Below are 20658 nucleotides of genomic sequence, written 5' to 3'. Positions count from 1 at the left end.
CGCCCATCTCGGCCTCCCAAAGTGCTGGGATTACAGGCTTGAGCCACCGCGCCCAGCCCTTTTTTTTTTCTTTTTCTTTTTTTTTTTTTGAGATGGAGTCTCACTCTGTCACCCAGTCTGGAGTGTAGTGGTGCGATCTCGGCTCACTGCAACCTCTGCCTCCCGGGTTCAAGCGATTCTCTTGTCTCAGCCTCCCGAGTAGCTGGGATTACAGGCACCTACCACCACACTCAGCTAATTTTTGTATTTTTTTTTAGAGGAGATGGAGTTTCGTCATGTTGGCCAGGCTGGTCTCGAACGCCTGACCTTGTGATCTGCCTTCCTCGGCCTCCCAAAGTGCTGGGATTACAGGCATGAGCCACCACGCCTGGCCTGGTCTTCTTTTTTAAAAATGAAAGATTGCGGCCGGGCGTGGTGGTTCATGCCTGTAATCCCAGCACTTTGGGAGGTGGAGGCGGGTGGATCACGAGGTCAGGACATGGAGACCATCCTGGCCAACATGGTGAAACCCTGTCTCTACTGAAAATGCAAAAATTAGCCGGGCTTGGTAGTGTGCGCCTGTAGTCCCAGCTACTCTGGAGGCCGAGGCAGGAGAATCACTTGAACTTGGGAAGTGGAAGTTGCAGTGAGCTGAGATCACACCACTGCCCTCCAGCCTGGGTGACAGAACAAGACTCCATCTCTAAATAAATAAATAAATAATAAAAATAAAAGATTGTGATGAGTGTATTCTCAAGTGAGGAATTTTAAGTTTGTTTTACACACATTCATTCACTCATCTATCAACAGATGCTTAGTAACTTTTTTTATTATGCTATTCTAGGCATTGCATTAAGATAGTGGTTCTCAAACTTTTGAGGCACAAGACTCCCTTACACTCATAAGAATTGTTGAGGCTCCATAAGAGGTTGTGCTTACATGGGCTATATGTATTTATACTTACCATATTAGAAATTAAAACTGAGACTTTAAAAATATTTATCTGTTTAGAAATCATAAAACCATGACTTGTTAACATAAATTGCATATTTTATGAAAGATAATTTTTCAAAACAAAAAATTAGGGAGAAGAGTGGCTTTGCTTTACATTTTCGCAATCTCTTCAATGTCCGATTTAAGAAAAGTTGGATTCTCACACCTGCTTCTGCTCAGTCTGTTGCAATATATTGCTTTTGCTGAAGTACATGAAGAAAATGTAGTTTCACACAGATACATACTTGGAAAGGGAGGAGTGTTTTAATAGCCTTTGGAATAATTGTGGATATTCTTGATTCTACATCAAAACCCAACAAGTGGAAGTTTCCTGAAGGTTGGTTGCATTGTGGAATCTGAAACTGTTATCAGTAAACTTTTCAAAACTTGGTTACATTAAAATCCATTGGTCTATCTTGCACTTGGAATGAGCCTATAACCTATGCCTAATTTTTGTGGTACCATGCATTGGTCATTTGGAAAATGTTGGTTCACTGAGTTATACAGATCTTCCAAATGTTGACACATTTTACTATACAGTATCAAAAAATCGCATTTGTTAATGTCACCACCAATCTCACCAAGAAAAGCCCTTTATTAAGCTTATGGTGTTGGATATAAGTTTTTCGAAATTCAGATTTTCACTTGAATGTTATAACTGGCAACAAATGCTATCATTTTTTGTCCTTGAAGTGACAGGGTCATTCCATTCGCTTTTCATAAAATTTCTGCCAAATACCCAAGGCTGAATAAACATAGTTTGTCTGTTGTTCTTCCAGGAAAAGATGTAGAAAAATAAGCTGAAAGTTTTATTTCCCACTGAAGGAATTGAGACTTTATAAATAAGAGAAAAGTTTCTTGAGCAAGACAATAACATAATTAAAGAAATATATTAAGGAAATTAATATGATGATGGTAAACAGGGTGAATTTCAGTGAGAAGATTGAGATTTCTGGGTGGGGATACAAGCTAATAACTGCACTAAACCAAAATTATATTGGCTGTTTTAAAAAAAAGAAAATTATAGTATGTCCATGGGTGTTTTATTACTCTCATAACTTACACAAACATTATATACATGTGTTCTACTATACTATGAAATATTAATATGAGAAAGAAAATGATATGGCATGCAACTCCTATAATATACCTTTACCATTTATATGAGTAAACTTTCCTAACATGAGTTAAAGTAATTACTGGCATGAAATTTCCTTCCCTAGGTACCTCATCTGTCTAAAATAAATTGACTTGGAATTTTCAAAAATGTCTCTTTCTAGCCCAGTGATTTCTTTATCATCAGAAAAACATTATTCGTAGTTACACTTCATGTGACAATCACCTTAAGTGTTAATTTAAAATTTTTACAGATGACTTTATGATAAATGATATTTTATAAAGTAGTAAATCCATGCCCTCATATGTTGATAATTTTATAAAATTTTAAAATTATGTTTTACTTTACAGGTTATATTATCACTGAAATACCATCACTTTCACAGGATGCCATGACTACCTTACAGCAAATAGAATTAATTAAAAACTTAAATTTGAAACCTGATATTATAATCAATATAAAGGTAAGGATATTAATTGTTTTGCTAGTAGAGTAAACCATTGTTTTTGATAGTAGTTAAATTCAGGGAATGCTTTAAACATTTTTAAGTAGTTATGGAGATAGTAACTTATGCATCAATCGCAGGAACTGAGTCATACTTTCTCATCGTTCTGTCCTCTTGCTCCTACAGCTCCATCCACATGAGATACCTTCTTGCCTCTTCACCAGGCTTCATCATAGCCATCCTTTGAAAGTCAGTTAAGACATCATCTCTTTAGAACTTTCCCTGACAACTACCCCGCTCCACTATCTCTCTTTCTTTCTCTCCCTTCCATACCTTACTTATCATAAGAGAGTTAAATCTCTCTCTGATGACCATTCGTGGTGCTTTTCCCTCCCTATCATGTTACTCACCTTACTACATTATAATTATCCATTTTCCTCCTAGTCTCTGTCTTACTTGAAGATAGGAACCATGTCTCATTCATATAAATATCAACCAGTATACTATGTGATACCTAGTGGCACCTACTAAGTTTACTAATAAAATGAAAGAATAGACACATGGCATGAATGTATGAATGTTAAAGAACACTGCTATATTAATTATGAGTTAAGGCTGGGTCCTGTTCCTAATTCTCTCTTTTATTGTTAGAATTTGGTCAATCACATCTAGAAGTCTTGATTTCCTTTTTACAAAGATGACAATAGCTGCCTCATGGGGTTGTGATAACAATTTAGTAAGGTGGTATCTTCTTGTTTATGTCAAAATGAATGATAACCTTTGTATCCATACTTTGCCAGGGTTTATGACAGCTCAAATAAATGAGATGGTTGTCAGCTCAGATGCTGGGACCCAGTGGAGTGTCAGGGTCAGCTGTGTGAGAGAGGTGGCCTTGCAGTTCTGCGTGTGGTATAATCTGCAGCCCCAGCCACCACTCATGGCCAGGGCTCAGTCACAATTGCGAGTGAACTTGAGAATGTCACACATGTGAATGTGGACATAAAAGAGAGAAAACCACATATAAAACTAAACCACATATAAAAACTAAACTGAGGAAAAGACAGATTCAATAGGAAATTAAGATCTAATTGAAAGAGAGCACACAGATATACAGGCCAGAAGACCCCAAATGGTTACTAAGTTTGGGTCATAAATTTGGTTCTAGGTTTGATGAACTAAAGTAAAAGGGGAAATGTGACCAGTTATAAAATTCACATTGTCCATGAGAAAACAAGTCATTCCTCAGGCAAAACAAGACTGCCATTGTGAATGACAGAAATACCTTAGATGGGTCTTAATATAAGAGACTGCTTAATGTAGTGAATAAAGTCCTTAACCCCATTCATGTTATAAGTGTGATTGTGAAGTGTCCTGTGGCAGTTTCTACAGGGTAAGCAGAGTATCACCAGAGGGCGTAATGTGAGACAGAATTCAGTGCAACACATACTTTTTGGATAGTTTGGCCTTATTGGGGAATAAGCCTGGAATTTCTAGAGCAGAGGCTCTTAGCCCGAGATCCATGAATCCCTAAGCATTCATGCACCTCTTGAAATTATACATAAAACTTTATGCCTATATGAACTTTTCTGATGCAAAAATCTATGGTTTTCATCATATTCTAAAGGATTCTAAGCCGGGCGCGATGGCTCACGCCTGTAATCCCAGCACTTTGGGAGGCCGAGGCGGGCGGATCACAAGGTCAGGAGATCGAGACCATGGTGAAACCCCGTCTCTACTAAAAATACAAAAAAATGAGCCGGGCGCGGTGGCGGGCGCCTGTAGTTCCAGCTACTCGGGAGGCTAAGGCAGGAGAATGGCGTGAACCCGGGAGGCGGAGCTTGCAGTGAGCCAGGATAGCGCCACTGCACTCCAGCTTGGGCGACAGAGCGAGACTCCGTCCCAAAAAAAAAAAAAAAAAAAAAAAAAAAAAGGATTCTGTGCTACCAAAAACCTGGTTAAAGTCTAGCAATCTACTAGAGCAGTAGTTATCAGAGAGTGGTCCCAGAGCAACAGCAACCAGAAGCTTGGTAGAAACGCAAATTTTCAGGCCCTGCCCCAGAACTAAGAACCAGAATCTGTCAGATGGAGCCCAGCTATTGGTGTTGCAAAGCCCTCTAGGTGACACTGAGCACTTCTGCTCTGAGGCATATGCTTCAGGCTCACACTTTCATTAGTCACTTCCTGCAAATGAGAACGGGAGACAGCTGAAGGAGATAGTCCTTGTCAAGGTCCTAGAAGGTGGGTATCCTGGGTTGTAAAACAGATGTTTTAAAAAAATTACCTGAGTAGGTTGAAAATTTTTGTGAAAAATTAGGAAGCCTAACAAAAGTCCTACCTCAATAATTACCCATCCCATCTCCACCTAGAGATGGCATGAAGAAATCAGAAAATGAGCAATGAAGGTTCCAACGTTCCTGGCTTCCTTCGTTTCTCAATGTGTGGTACATGAACTGCCGGCATCAGAATCACTGAGGATGCTTGTTGAAGAATCTAAGCCTCACTCCAAACTTAATAAATGACAAGAGGAGCTGTGATCGATTTAACAAGCTCCCCAGATAGAGTTACATGCTCATGTATCAGAATCACTGCCTCAGAAAACCATCCAGATTTTTTTTTATCCTGAAAAACATTCAGAGCACAATTTACAGCCTCAAACCATCATTATCATTAATAATGCACCATAGACCATGGACTACAATCAGAAGGCCTGGTTCCAAGTTGCAGTTCCTCCATGTGACATTGTGATCTGAGATTGGTCTCTCAGTCTGCCAGAGCTGTACTTCTCTGACCTGCAGAATGGCTTTAATCATAATTTGGATTGCTTATCTTATAGGGTTAGTTGAGAATTCAGTAAAATCGCACAAGTGAAAGCAATTTGGAACAAGAAACTTGTAGACTTTGGTTTTGGCTTTTTTACTACCTAGATTCGGTTTTCTCATTTACAAAATATAAATGTTAAACTAGAATAGATGATCTTTCAGGTCCCATTTATGACTGGCATTGTATAAAATACCTCACCCATAAAGCTGTAAGTCATAGTAAATATTACAAATAAACAATAGTTTTTATTGGAAATATGTGGCTATTCCCCCCATTTTGTTCCATTCTTAAACTTTTCAAGCTAATCATAGAATTCTGTGTACCTTTGCAGAGTTAACTGATTTTCTATTCCCTTTCTCTACTCTTTCTACTTTTCCAGTCCTCTTTCCTCATCTTAAGACTTGTAATACTTTTCCACCTGTATTAATTTTGGACAAATAAAAACATATAGCATAAAATTAGTGTCTGAGCCTCTCTTGGCATGTAATGAAACCTGATGCAAAATGCCAGTCACAACATTGCATTTGCTTAGGTTTTAAGGGAATTTTTTGGTTTATGTACTGTACAGTATATTCAGTAAATACACATGGAATTAAAAGCATATTCAAAATGTTTTAAGTGATTTAATAATGTTGTTTCTTAGTGTCCTGACTATGATTTGTGCCAGAGAATTTCTGGGCAAAGACAGCACAATAATACGGGATACATATACAGTAGAGACCAGTGGGATCCTGAAGTCATTGAGAATCAGAGGAAAAAGAAGAAAGAAACCCAAAAGGACAGAAAAGGAGAAGAGGAGGAAGAGGAGGAAGAGCAAGAAGAAGAAGAGGTAATATCTCAATAGGTAACTACCATATACTATACTTTTAAAAATTGCTATAATTAAATTAAATGATAGTATAGGTAATAGGAAATAGCAGATGCTACACATTTTCTTTACATTTTTATTGAGTTTGGAGGAAATAAGCAAAAGTCTTTCATGTTTTCAAGGATTATGAGATGATAATCTTGAAGTCAAGTTTAGCCTTCCTGTCAGTGTAGATGTGTCTCTACATTTCTGATGTTCTGACACCCAGTGTGCTTCATTTCATAACGATGGAGTTATTGGTCACCTACTATGTGTCAAGCACTAGGCAAGGTAGAATAAGAAGTTAGAGCGTTTCTTAGTCTGTTTTCTGTTACCTACAACAGAATACCTGAAACTGGGTAATTTATAAAGAATGACTTTTTTTTTTTTTTTAATTTTAAGCTTCAAGGGGTACATGTTCAGATTTGTTGTATGGATATATTGTGTGATGCTGAGGTCTGGGCTTGCACTGAACCCATCACCAAAATAGGGAACACAGTACACAACAAGGATTTTTTCAACCCTTCCCTTTCTCCCTCCCTTTCCTTTTTTGGAGTCCTCAGTGTCTATTGTTCCCATCTTCATGTCTATGTATACCCTGTGTTTAAGTTCCACTTACATGTGAGAACGTGAAGTATTTGGTTTTCTGTTTCTGATAATGGCCTCCAACTGCATCCATGTTACTGCAAAGGACATGATTTTATTCTTTTTTATGGCTGTGTAGTATTCCATGGTGTATGTGTACCACATTTTCTTTATCCAGTCCTCTACTGATGGGTACCTAGATTGATTCCATGTCTTTGCTGTTGTGAACAGTGTGCGATAAACATGAGAGTGTAAGTGTCTTTTTAGTAGAACAATTTATTTTCCTTTGGGTATATGACCTGTAATGGGATTGCTGAGTTGAATAATTCAGTTTTCAATTATTTGAGAAATCTTCAAACTGCTTTCAACAGGGAATGAACTAATTTACAACTCCACCAACAGTGTTTGAGCATTCCCTTAAGAAAGGGAATTTATTTCTTATAGTTATGGAGGCTGAGAAGTCTACAGTTGAGGAGTCGCATCTGGTGAGGGCCTTCTTGCAGGTGGAGACTCTCTGCAGAGTCCCGAGGTGGTGGCACATCACATGGTGAGGTGGCTTAGTGTGCTAGCTCAGGTCTCTCTTCCTCTTCATATAAGACCACCAGTCTTACTCGCATAATAACCACTTAATCCATTAACCCATTAATCCATGAATGGATTAATCCTTCATGGGCCCTCATGACTCAGTCACCTTTTAAAGACCCTACCTCTCATTGGGGACGGAATTTCAGCATGAGCTTTGAAAGAGACAAACATTTAAACCATATCAGAGTAATAAAGGACTAAATATAATGTGGGGAGCAAAGTAAACCAGGCATCATTCAATTTGTGAAGCTAACACAACCCTGATTTCAAACTCTGACAGAGAATGTGAAAAGAAATATGTAGCCCAATTTCACATGTACACATTTTTATGACAATTCTAAAGTAAATACTACTAAATATAAGCAATAGGGCATCAAAATAATATTTTTGTCTTCTAAGGTTTTGGGCTAAAAGAGAATCTTTTACCATGACTTGACAAGAAAAATTGATATTAAGAAATGTATTAATAGGTGATGGTCTGGATATGACCCACTAGGGTGGGAAGGGCCATAGTTGGCCAATACCTGCCCTAGTGAAATATGCCTGTGATTGATTATTTCTATTAGGGCCTAGATGCTGTGAAGTCAGATGTTAATTTATAGATAGACACATTGCAAATTGTTTCTCCAGTAGAAAAAGATAACCCCCAAAAGTTACAGCTTTATTGTCATATGGGACATTAAGCAGCCTTGTATCTAACTTTGCAATATTATTTCAGAGATTAGAAATACTTTCACCTTGCCATTCTACTGGTCCCCTAATTAATGGGTTAGATAAATCTTTGAAATGGGTATTCAATTTTTTAAAAGTGTTAACATAATAAAGCCCATTTAAAAACATAATCTCACCCATGTAAATAAGGCGTTAGATAGTAACCAGCATGAATTCCAGATTTTTTCAAATAAAGGAAAGCCTCATAGCAAGTAGGAATAAAGTGTGCCACTTTAGCATAAATAAAACATAACATCTGAAATCAAAGCCAATGTAGCCCTCAAATGGTGAGATACAGGGGTCACAACTCACTTAATTTTAGGGGTCAGGTAGGTTATATCCATTGGTGATATCGGCCAGGGATTACATAATTGGGAAGAGGGAGGATTGGGGTAGGCTAACACTGCATTGTGCAGTATGATAGCCACTAGCCTCACATGGCTATTTAAATTGAAATTAATTAAAATTACATTAAGTTTAAAATTTAGTTACTCAGTATCTCTAGCCACATTTCAAGTGCTCATTGGCCAAGTATGGCTGTGGACAGTGGAGCTATGGAACGTCTCCATTTCTGCAGAAAGTTTCATGCTCTTCAGAGGACAACTGCCTCTTGGCTCCAGCCCAGCCAACTGTTGCCATGTGGAAATGCTGGCCCATTTTTACCAGGGAGGCCATTTTTTCCAGGGAAGCCAAAAACACGTTTTAAAATAGATGGGAGTGGCAATTAGTCTGAAATGTTTACAACACAATGCTGGCCAGTGCTGTGGGAGATGATCAGTTTATATCCTTAGACTAGACTCAGCCTCTGGGGTCTGGTTTGCATGATCTCTGCCTAGTGACACAGCCATGTTCAGAAGTTAGATGAGCAGACCTGCCACCTGCTGAGATCAATGGCCAACATGAAGGTGTATTCATCCTACATACACACAAATCGAAGCACTGTCCTCGAATTGCTACAACAGCATTGTAAATGTTCTCTTGGCTTTTGTTCTCCTCAACCCTCCCTATCCCATTCCACTTGTTACAGAAGCCAGACTCATTTAAAAATGTATATAAATAACCCTCAGTGACTTTCCATTGCCTTTAGATTAAAATCCAAACACCCTCATGTGGCTTACAAAGCCATGAACCCAGCCTCTCTGATCTCAATTCTGCCTACTCATTGTATTCCAGCCACATTAGCCTTCTAGCTAGTCGTTTTCAACTGTGCTAAGCTCATTTCAGCTTCACGCCTTTGCATTTACTGTTTCCTCTCTCCTCTGCCTACAACACTCTTCAATTCATCTTCACATGGCTATTCCTTCTACTCATCCTGGTCTCACCCCAGGTATTACATCCTCAGAGACCCTCCAGCAAGCAACTCTCTAACCTAGCGCTGTGCAATAGAAATGTACTGCTAGCCATAAGTGATTTTAAATGTGCTAGTAGTCATGCTTTTTAAAAGCAAAAAGAAACAAGTGAAAGTCATTTGAATAATGTATTTTATTTAATTGAATATATCCAAAAATTTTATTTCAACTTATAATCAATATAAACAAGTGAAAGCCATTTGAATAATATAGTTTATTTAATTAAATATATCAAAAAATTTTATTTCAACTTATAATCAACATAAACATTCTGAGAATGACATGTTCTATTTTCATCTAAGTTTTTGAAATCTGGTATGTATTTTATATTTACAGCACATTCCAATCGCACTTGCCAAATTTCAAGTGCTCAATGGGGAAATGTGGCTAATAACTTCCATGCTGAATAGCATAAGTCTAGCCCCTTGCTCTGTTTTATTTTCCTCATAGCACTTATCACTTTCTGAAATTATATTACTTTTTTACTTGCTTATTATCTGTCTGCCCCACTGAATGAAAACTCTATGCAGCAGGGACTGTCTCCAGTGCCTGATAGTGGGTACTTAATACAAAGCTGTGTAATCACGAATGAATGAACGCCAGCGTGCTAGCAAAGCCCTCTACTAGGGAGAAAAGAATGGTAGCATCTTTCGGAAAAAATGTGTATTGAGCCACTTTGAAACGTACAACCTTTGGTCCAGTAATTCTACTTGTAGGAATTATTCTAAGGGAAAATATTAGCCATATAAGGATTTATTTACAAAGCTACTTATTGCAATATTATTTGTAATTGTGAAAAGCCTGAAACATTGTTGTCCAACTATAGAGTAATTAAATAATTGTACATTCATGGAAATTAATATATTATTTGACCATTAAAATAATACTTAAAACAGGTTATAAAATGGCTTATATAGAGAATATGGCTCAAGTAAAATATGTATATGTATACATTGATAAAAATGGGAAAGAATGAATAATTAGCATCATAAATATGATATGGAACACTGTTGCCTCTGCCTTAAAATGTTCTTTCTGTAGAAACTTGTGTGGCAGTTCTCTCTCCCTCATTTCCTTCAGATTTCAACTCAAATTCCATTTCTTCAGATAACCCTTTCATGACCACTTCATGTAAATAGCATCTTCTCCCACCACTCTTCATCCATGCTACCCTGCTTTATTTTTCTTTGTAGTGCTTACCACCACCTAATATGTTATATATTTATTTGTGTACTTGTTTATGCTGCCTTCCTCAACTGCAGTGTGTGTGAGTGCTATGAGCCCAGGGTGTTAGTTGGTTTCGTTCACTGTTCTATCCCAAATCCTTAGAACAGCACCTGATGCATAGAAGACACTCAATAAATACTTGAATGAATGAACTACAAGCTCAGGTGTTCACAGGAAATCTAATTTCTCTATTTTGTCTCTAAAAATCTGATGTTCCTCCCCTGCTTGTCCCTACTTATTGGGGAGCAAACAGACATGAGAAAATATCCAGGTTAATTTAAAGCTTTATTCCTTCTGATGAAGACCCCCTAGGAGTCTTCCGCACTCTTTTTTTTTTTTTTTTTTTTTGAGACGGAGTCTCGCTATGTCGCCCAGGGTGGAGTGCAGTGGCCGGATCTCAGCTCACTGCAAGCTCCGCCTCCCGGGTTTTTACGCCATTCTCCTGCCTCAGCCTCCCGAGTAGCCGGGACTACAGGCGCCCACCACCTCGCCCGGCTAGTTTTTTGTATTTTTTAGTAGAGACGGGGTTTCACCGTGTTAGCCAGGATGGTCTCGAACTCCTGACCTCGTGATCCGCCCGTCTCGGCCTCCCAAAGTGCTGGGATTACAGGCTTGAGCCACCGCGCCCGGCCTTCCACACTCTTAAATAAAAATCCTTAATCTCTAATCATCCCCTACCCCTGCTTCTGACCCCAAAATGGTATCTAGGTGTAAGGAGTAGGGAATATGGCTTGTAAATTGAATAGTCGTTGACCTAAAGATATTTGAAATCTCTTCTTTTCCATTTAGGCATTTATTGCCGAAATGCAGATGGTGGCTGAAATTCTTCATCATCTAGTTCAGAGGCCTGAAGATTATTTGGAAAACGTTGAAAACATTGTTAAGCTTTATAAGGAAACAATTCTCCAAACTTTAGAAGTAAGAACAAAATATATCACTGAAAATGAATATTGATATTTGTGTTTCATCACTGGTTAAATAGCTTTCACATGTCCATGTATTATTATCTGTCTGATTCTCCCCTTGAACTTTGTAGAAAGCTGTTAGAAAAAGGCTTCCATCCCAAAGACTGTTTTCTCAGAACAATATTATTTTACTCTTACAAAGCAACTCTGTTACTGCAAAGTGACAAATGAACTGCATTTTTCAAAAGCCAGTGGGGAAATTCCTTTATGGATAGGGGTTGGAAAATTCATGTTAAAAGACTATGTTATAAAAGCATTTTCAATCTGTAAGTTATAGCTTTATCAAAACAAATGTACACTTCAGGTACACCTTTTGTTTAAAAGGTAGAATTTGTGATGCTGATTGGTCTATGGTTATCCCATTATATGTAAACATGGTAAGACCATTATATAATATAATAGGAAGGATTTAATTAAAATAGTATTCTAAAAGTATGATGACTGAGATTACAAGTATGTGAAAAGCATATTTTATATGGTAAAAAGTCCAGGTAAGACTCTACCAAATATAATCATTTGTGTTGGAGATTTAGTCAACAAACATTTATGGAACTTGCACATTTAGCCAGACACTATGCTAAGCAACAGAACTATGAAGACAAATAAGACACAGTCCTCCAATTGCCTGTTCCCATATGATACAGAAACGAAAGAATGTGTTTCATGCTGTCTCACAATGTTTATATTATTTTAAAGATAAATGAGTGGATCATTTTCATTCTCAGCATCCATCCCCCAAAATGGGAACCACACTTAATTGCTTTCATATGTATGACTTCTATTCCTCCCCACCTCTCCTGTCGCTGGCTTATAAACGTAGCTTCTGAAGCGTGAAGTACATGACTATCAATAACATCCTTTCTTCCTTCAATAAAAGCATCCTGACTACTCCTTAAGTGGCTGGCACTGGGTATGAAATAAAGCCAAATTAGAATCAGATTCAGAAATTAGAAAATTGTATTTACGGGGGGGAAATGCAGAGGTTATCTTTTTAGTACAAGCACCAGGTTATATTTCCTCACATTGCTGGTGCCCAGTGCAGTGCCCAAAGTCTGGCAAGCAGTAAATGCTTAACAAATGTTGATCAACACAGATGACAAGATACAAAGGAAAAAGAATGATAGCTTCAATTTCATTAAATATACAACTTCCAGAAATTAAATAGATAAAACCACACTCAAACTAAAAGACAATAAACTGGAAAAATATTCACATTAACTATGATGAAAGATTTAAAGCTTTGATATATTAAAAGGTCATAGAAATGATTTTTTAAAAGCCTGTAAGTTCACTCTGTCCTGAGATAAATGGACAACAAATATGAGCAATTAACAAAAATGAAGAGTGATAAGCCTGTAGAAAAAATGTTCAGCTTCACTGACAATAAAGAAATGCTAACCTAAGTAATGAAATATCATTTCCATGATCCAAATTTAAAAGTTGAACAGGTAGTAAAAATTCCTAATGCTAGCAAGGATATAGTAAAGAACTCTTATACCCCAAATATGAATTTGTATGGCCATCCTTTGACAGGTTGTCCACAAAAACACCCAGAAGTAGAAAACATCTAGGCCCTGCAGCAAAATGTAGATAAGAATTCATTGCCCTAGTGCAACAAAGCAGAATTTCAAAGCCAAGAACCTAGACTTTAGGCCTAGATGATACTTGCTGAATAGCCAAGCAATTGCCTTATATGTTGAGGGAGGAGAGCCATAAAGGGTAAGACCCTACAATTCTAATCTCCTCTGACCTGGCTGAGATGTTACTTCGCTTTTAGACCAAGACCACTAAAGTTCAGTGTATCTCCAAGAGATACAAGGAAAGCAAGCAGGAGCAAACTGAGCTGCATCACTTTCTGGTATACATTCTGCCCACTGCTTCAGGGCTAAGCCAACACCACGTCCCCATTTGGGCCTGTTTTTGAACCTGCACTCAGCTCCTGGTGCAGGTATCCATTTCCTTAAGAGTGTTGATACTCTGCAACTTAGTAGTTCACTCTTAAGATTGAATCTAGCTTAAGGAAACAGTAAAAAATATAGAACAGGCTGGGCGCGGTGGTGAAGCCTGTAATCCTAGCTCTTTGGGAGGCCGAGGGGGGTGGATTACCTGAGCTCGGGAGTTTGAGACCAGCCTGGGCAACATGGTGAAACCCCATCTCTACTAAAATCCAAAAAACAGCCGGGCATGATGGTGCACACCTGTAATCGCAGCTACTCGGGAGGCTAAGGCGGGAGAATTGCTTGAACCCAGGAGACAGAGGTTGCAGTAAGCTGAGATTGCGCCTCCAGCCTGGACGACAGAGCAAGACTCTGTCTCAAAAAAGAAAGAGAGAAAGAAAGAAAGAAAGAAATATATATATATATATTTAAATAATATATATATTATTTAAATAATATATATATTATATATATAAATAATATATATATTATTTAAATAATATATATAAATAAAATAAAATAAATATAAATAAAAATATGTGTTTTACACATATAAATAAAAATATGTGTAAAACAATGTGATGTGAAGCCTTGTTCAAAACATGATTATTTATGGATAAGTGAATAATGCTGGTATAATCTATTGTCAGTCTAGAGGAAAACATGTAGAATCTAACCTCGCACAATATTGTGAAAAACAAAATACACTGGATAATTAAAGAGATGATTTGGTTCAAACTTGCAATAAGGAGAATGTTCATTAATAAGGACCTTCTAAAAGAAATGGAAGCGAGCTGGATTTTATGGAAGCAGATAAACAAGGGAGCCATCCTTGAGTCATGAGAAAAGATGGAGACAGACTTTATCTGAGTCCTTGAGGAAGGATGGAGGTGGGTCTTATTTCTCAACCATCCCTACTTTCCAGGAACACAGGGCTCAGAATTCAACACTGTTGATGTACAAAAATAAAATCCAGTAGATATTGGATTTTAATATTAAAAATAAAAACAAATAGTAGAATAAAATTTAGAAGAATATTAATAGAATCTTGAGATAAAGAAAATCTAATTTAGGCTGGATGTAGTGGCTCATGCCTATAATCCCAACACTTGAGAGGCCAAGGCGGGCAGATCGCTTGAGCCCAAGAGTTCAAGACCAGACTGGGCATCATGGCAAAAACCATGGTGAAACCCTGTCTCCACAAGAAAGAAGGAGAGAAAGAGAAAAATAGAGAAAGAGAGAGAGAGAGAGAAGAAAATCTAATTTAAACAAGAAAGGAAGTCTACAAGTAATGAAAATATATATTGATTATTAAAATATTTTATCTTGCTGACGATGCCATAAATACATTCAAAAGATAAATCATGGAAAGGTAAAATATTTGCAATCCACATGCCAGATAAGGGTTAAAAACTTTCCATGAGTGTCAGAGAAAAGAAACAATCCGATAGAAAAATGCATAGAGGTTATGATAAGGCAGTTTACAGAGATGCATATCTGAATGCTGAACCTCGCCACAGGAATAAAAAGTAAAATAAACTGATTCCATCTTTTAACTCAATTTGGCAGAAATTTAAAAGCTAAAATAGCCAATGGTGGCAAGAAGAAATGAACCTTCTCATACATTGCTGGTTAGGGCTTTGAATTGCCACCACCTTTGGAAAACCAACTGGCTATACCTACCTATATTAATATTAAAACCTACTTTTGCCAGGCATGGTGGCTCACGCCTGTAATCCCAATACTTAGGGAGGCTGAGATGGGTGGATCACCTGAAGTCAGGAGTTCGAGACCAGCCTGGCCAACATGGTGAAACCTCCTCTCTACTAAAAATACAAAAATCAGCCGGGCCTGGTGGTGGGCGCCTATAATCCCAGCTACTCGGGAGGCTGAGGCAGGAGACTCACTTGAGCCAGGGGGGCAGAGGTTGCAGTGAGCCAAGATCGCGCCACTGCAGTCCAGCCTGGGCAACAGTGAAACTCCATGTCAAAAAAAAAAAACAAAAAAATAAAACCCTACTTTTAAAAATCTGGCCCATATATCCAATATATGAGGATATACCAAAGGATGCATGTTCTCTGTTACTGAACATTTATATGTGTGCGTATATTTATATCAGTGAGGTGAATGCTTATGTAAAGAAACCCACCAAGTTGGGCGGGCAGCATGGAGGAGTAGGGAGAAGTTGTGTTAACTGTTTCTATGTACTTTTTTGCATTCCTTCACTGGTTACAGTTAGTACAAGTTATTTTGGTAATTATTAAAGAAGAAAGTAATTTTTAAAACTTCCATAAAAAGAAATGCTTGAAAATAACTAATAGTATTATAACATACCTAAATGTCAAACAGCAGAGGAATATTAAATAGTGCTATATCCACAGTACATAATCTTATAAAACCACTAAAATGTTACATTGACAGTGATCTTATAAAAAGTATAGGGGAAGGTTAGTTATAATGTTAAGTGAAAAAGTAAGCTCCATTATGAATTTGAACTTGCAAAACAATTTTTCATGGCATGAAAGATGGGAGGAAAACAGTAATAGTAGTTACCTTTGGGGGCTGGATGAGAGATCAATTTCTACTTTTCTGGGTTTAAAAAAAAATTCCATAAGAAAAAAAGTGTCTTAAAATAATAAAAATACGTTGCATCTTTTATTTTTCTGGCTTGAAATTCTTTTTTTTTTTTAAATTATACTTTAAGTTCTAGGGTACTTAAAGTACCCTAGAGGCAGCTCTTTAGTGGACACTGAAGAAGCCAAAACAAAGTCAGAAAATGTCCTCCACAATCAAGCTGCTAAAGTTGATAAAGATGGTAACAAAGTGAATTGCTAATCCCACGTTTATGGATCTCATTTTCATTTGTTTCATATTTGATTATGTTTATATTTATGCTTAAAATTACCCCCAAAATTGGAAACTTCAGGAGGAAAAAAGCTAAATTTTTCCTTGTGGATGTAACCTGAACAACTATAGAAAAGAAGTCAATTTACTAGAATAAAGAAGAAAACATATAAATGCGGAGTCAGATACAATTAGAGCCCAAAGAAAAATGTTTGAATGTTTCCAATGTTATCATTATCATATCATAAATTCTTTTTTCTTTTTTCTTTTTTATTATACTTCTAAGTTCTAGGGTACATGTGCACAACATGCAGGTTTGTTACATATGTATACATGTGCCATGTTGGTGTGCTGCACCCATTAACTCGTCATTTACATTAGGTATTTCTCTTAATGCTATCCCTCCCCCAGACCCCACCCCACAACAGCCCGGTGTGTAATGTTCCCCGGCCTGCATCCAAGTGTTCTCATTGTTCAATTCCCACCTATGAGTGAGAACATGCGGTGTTTGTTTTCTGTCCTTGCCATGGTTTGCTCAGAATGATGGTTTCCAGCTTCGTCCATGTCCCTACAAAGGACACGAACTCATCCTTTTTTATGGCTGCATAGTATTCCATGGTGTATATATGCCACATTTTCTTAATCCAGTCTATCATTGATGGACATTTGGGTTGGTTCCAAGTCTTTGCTATTGTGAGTAGTGCCGCAATAAACATACGTGTGCATGTGTCTTTATAGCAGCATGATTTATAATCCTTTGGGTATATACCCAGTAATGGGATCGCTGGGTCAAATGGTACTTCTAGTTCTAGATCCTTGAGGAATCGCCACACTGTCTTCCACAATGGTTGAACTTGTTTACACTCCCACCAACAGTGTAAAACTGTTCCTATTTCTCCACATCCTCTCCAGCATCTGTTGTTCCCTGACTTTTTAATGATCTCCATTCTAACTGGTGTGGTATCTCATTGTGGTTTTGATTTGCATTTCTCTGATGACCAGTGATGATGAGCATTTTTTCACATGTCTGTTGGCTGCATAAATGTCTTCTTTTGAGAAGTGTCTGTTCATCTCCTTTGCCCACTTTTTGATGGGGTTGTTTTTTTCTTGTAAATTTGTTTAAGTTCTTTGTAGATTCTGGATATTAGCCCTTTGTCAGATGTGAAGATTGCAAAATTTTTCTCCCATTCTGTAGGTTGCCTGTTCACTCTGATGGTAGTTTCTTCTGCTGTGCAGAAGCTCTTTAGTTTAATTAGATCCCATTTGTTTATTTTGGCTTCCATTGCGATTGCTTTTGGTGTTTTAGTCATGCAGTCCTTGCCCATGCCTATGTCCTGAATGGTATTGCCTAGGTTTGCTTCTAAGGTTTTTATGGTTTTAGGTCTAACATGTAAGTCTTTAATCCATTTTGAATTAATTTTTGTATAAGGTGTAAGGAAGGGATCCAGTTTAAGCTTTCTACATATGGCTAGTCAGTCTTCCCAGCACCATTTATTAAATAGGAAATCCTTTCCCCATTTCTTGTTTTTGTCAGGTTTGTCAAAGATCAGATGGTTGTAGATGTGTGGTGTTATTTCTGAGGCCTCTGTTCTGATCCATTGGTCTGTATCTCTGTTTGGGTACCAGTACCATGCTGTTTTGGTTACTATAGCCTTGTAGTATAGTTTGAAGTCAGGTAGCGTGATGTCTCCAGCTTTGTTCTTTTTGCTAAGGATTGCCTCGGCAATGCGGACTCTTTTTTGGTTCCATATGAACTTTAAAGTAGCTTTTTCTGATTCTGTGAAGAAAGTCATTGGTAGCTTGATGGGGATGGCATTGAATCCATAAACTACCTTGGGTAGTATGGCCATTTTCACGATATTGATTCTTTCTATCCATAAGCATGGAATGTTCTTCCATTTGTTTGTGTCCTCTTTTATTTCGTTGAGCAGTGGTTTTTAGTTCTCCTTGAAGAGGTCCTTCACATCCCTTGTAAATTGGATTCCTAAGTATTTTATTCTCTTTGAAGCAATTGTGAATGGGAGTTCACTCATGATTTGGCTCTCTGTTTGTCTGTTATTGGTGTATAGGAATGCTTGTGGGTTTTGCACCTTGATTTTGAATCCTGAGGCTTTGCTGAAGTTGCTTATCAGCTTAAGGAGATTTTGCACTGAGATGATGGGATTTTCTAAATATACAATCATGTCATCTGCAAACAGGGACAATTTTACTTCCTCTTTTCCTAATTGAATACCCTTTATTTCTTTCTCCTGCCTGATTGCCCTGGCCAGAACTTCCAACACTATGTTGAATAGGAGTGGTGAGAGAGAGTATTCTTGTCTTGTGCCAGTTTTCAAAAGGAATGCTTCCAGTTTTTGCCTATTCAGTATATTGGCTGTGGGTTTGTCATAAATAGCTCTTATTATTTTGAGATACATTCCATCAATACCTCGTTTATTGAGAGTTTTTAGCCTGAAGGACTGTTGTATTTTGTTGAAGGCCTTTTCTGCATCTGTTGAGATAATCATGTGACTTTTTGTCTTTGGTTCTGTTTATGTGATGGATTACATTTATTGATTTGCGTATGTTGAACCAGCCTTGCATCCCACGGATGAAGCCAACTTAATCGTGGTGGATAGCCTTTTTCATATGCTGCTGGATTCGGTTTGCCAGTATTTTATTGAGGATTTTTGCATCGATGTTCATCAAGGATATTGGTCTAAACTTCTCTTTTTTTGTTGTGTCTCTGCCAGGCTTTGGTATCAGGATGATGCTGGCCTTATAAAATGAGTTAGGGAGGATTCCCTCTTTTTCTATTCATTGGAATAGTTTCAGAAGGAATGGTACCAGCTCCTCTTTGTACCTTTGGTAGAATTTTGCTGTGAGTCCGTCTGGTCCTGGACTTTTTTTGGTTGGTAGGCTATTAATTATTGCCTCAATTTCAGAGTCTGTTATTGGTCTATTCAGAAATTCAACTTCTTCCTGGTTTAGTCTTGGGAGGGTGTATGTGTCCAGGAATGTATCCATTTCTTCTAAATTTTCTAGCTTATCTGCGTAGAGGTGTTTATAGTATTCTCTGATGGTAGTTTGTATTTCTGTGGGATCGGTGGTGATGTGCCCTTTATCATTTTTTATTGCATCTATTTGATTCTTCTCTCTTTTATTCTTTATTAGTCTGGCTAGCAGACTATCTGTTTTGTTGATCTTTTCTAAAAACCAGCTCCTGGATTCACTGATTTTTTTTTCAAGAGTTTTTTGTATCTCTATCTCTTTCAGTTCTGCTCTGATCTTAGTTATTTTTTGCCTTCTGCTAGCTTTTGAATTTGTTTGCTATTGCTTCTCTAGTTCTTTTTATTGTGATGTTAGGGTGTCAATTTTAGGTATTTCCTGCTTTATCTTGTGGGCATTTAGTGCTATAAATTTCCCTCTACACACTGCTTTAAATGTGTCCCAGAGATTCTGGTATGTTGTGTCTTTGTTCTCATTGGTTTCAAAGAACAGCTTTATTTCTGCCTTCATTTCGTTATTTACCCAGTAGTCGTTCAGAAGCAGGTTGTTCAGTTTCCATGTAGTTGTGTGGTTTTGAGTGAGTTTCTTAATCCTGAGTTCTAATTTGATTGCACTGTGGTCTGAGAGACAGTTTGCTGTGATTTCTGTTCTTTTACATTTGCTGAGGAGTGCTTTACTTCCAACTATGTGGTCAAGTTTGGAATAAGTGCAATGTGGTGCTGAGAAGAATGTATATTCTGTTGATTTGGGGTGAAGAGTTCTGTAGATGTCTATTAGGTCCACTTGGTGCAGAGCTGAGTTCAAGTTCTGGATATCCTTGTTAACCTTCTGTCTCATTGATCTGTCTAATATTGACAGTGGGGTGTTAAAGTCTCCCATTATTATTGTGTGGGAATCTAAGTCTCTTTGTAGGTCTCTAAGGACTTGCTTTATGAATCTGAGTGCTCCTGTATTGGGTGCATATATATTTAGGATAGTTAGCTCTTCTTGTTGAATTGATCCCTTTACCATTATGTAATGGCCTTCTTTGTCTCTTTTGATCTTTGTTGGTTTAAAGTCTGTTTTATTAGAGACTAGGATTGCAATCCCTGCTATTTTGTTGTTGTTGTTTTCCATTTGCTTGGTAGATCTTCCTCCATCCCTTTATTTTGAGCCTATGTCTGTCTCTGCACGTGAGATGGGTCTCCTGAATACAGGACACTGATGGGTCTTGACTCTTTATCCAATTTGCCAGTCTGTGTTCTTTTAATTGGGGCATTTAGCCCA

General features: G+C 37.6%; 1 protein-coding gene across 6 annotated transcripts in view; it reads left to right on the top strand.

The window, feature by feature from the left end:
• The window catches only part of AK9 (adenylate kinase 9), a 174707-nt gene that overhangs the window by 16998 nt on the left and 137051 nt on the right, over positions 1-20658 (top strand). For 4 of the 6 annotated variants that reach the window (XM_074036850.1, XM_045391667.3, XM_074036851.1 and 1 more), the window contains exons 6-8: positions 2440-2552; positions 5998-6183; positions 11448-11576. In XM_074036850.1, the coding sequence (XP_073892951.1) occupies positions 2440-2552; positions 5998-6183; positions 11448-11576 (428 nt within the window). Of the gene's footprint in view, positions 1-2439; positions 2553-2720; positions 2784-5997; positions 6199-11447; positions 11577-20658 lie in introns of those variants that run through there. The other 2 variants (XM_065543206.2, XM_045391672.3) reach the window with 2 other exon arrangements.

This window comes from Macaca fascicularis, chromosome 4, assembly GCF_037993035.2.
Source record: "Macaca fascicularis isolate 582-1 chromosome 4, T2T-MFA8v1.1".
Classification (NCBI taxonomy): domain Eukaryota; kingdom Metazoa; phylum Chordata; class Mammalia; order Primates; family Cercopithecidae; genus Macaca; species Macaca fascicularis.
Note: the sequence above shows the minus strand (reverse complement) of the source record. Positions and strands in the feature narration are given on the sequence as shown.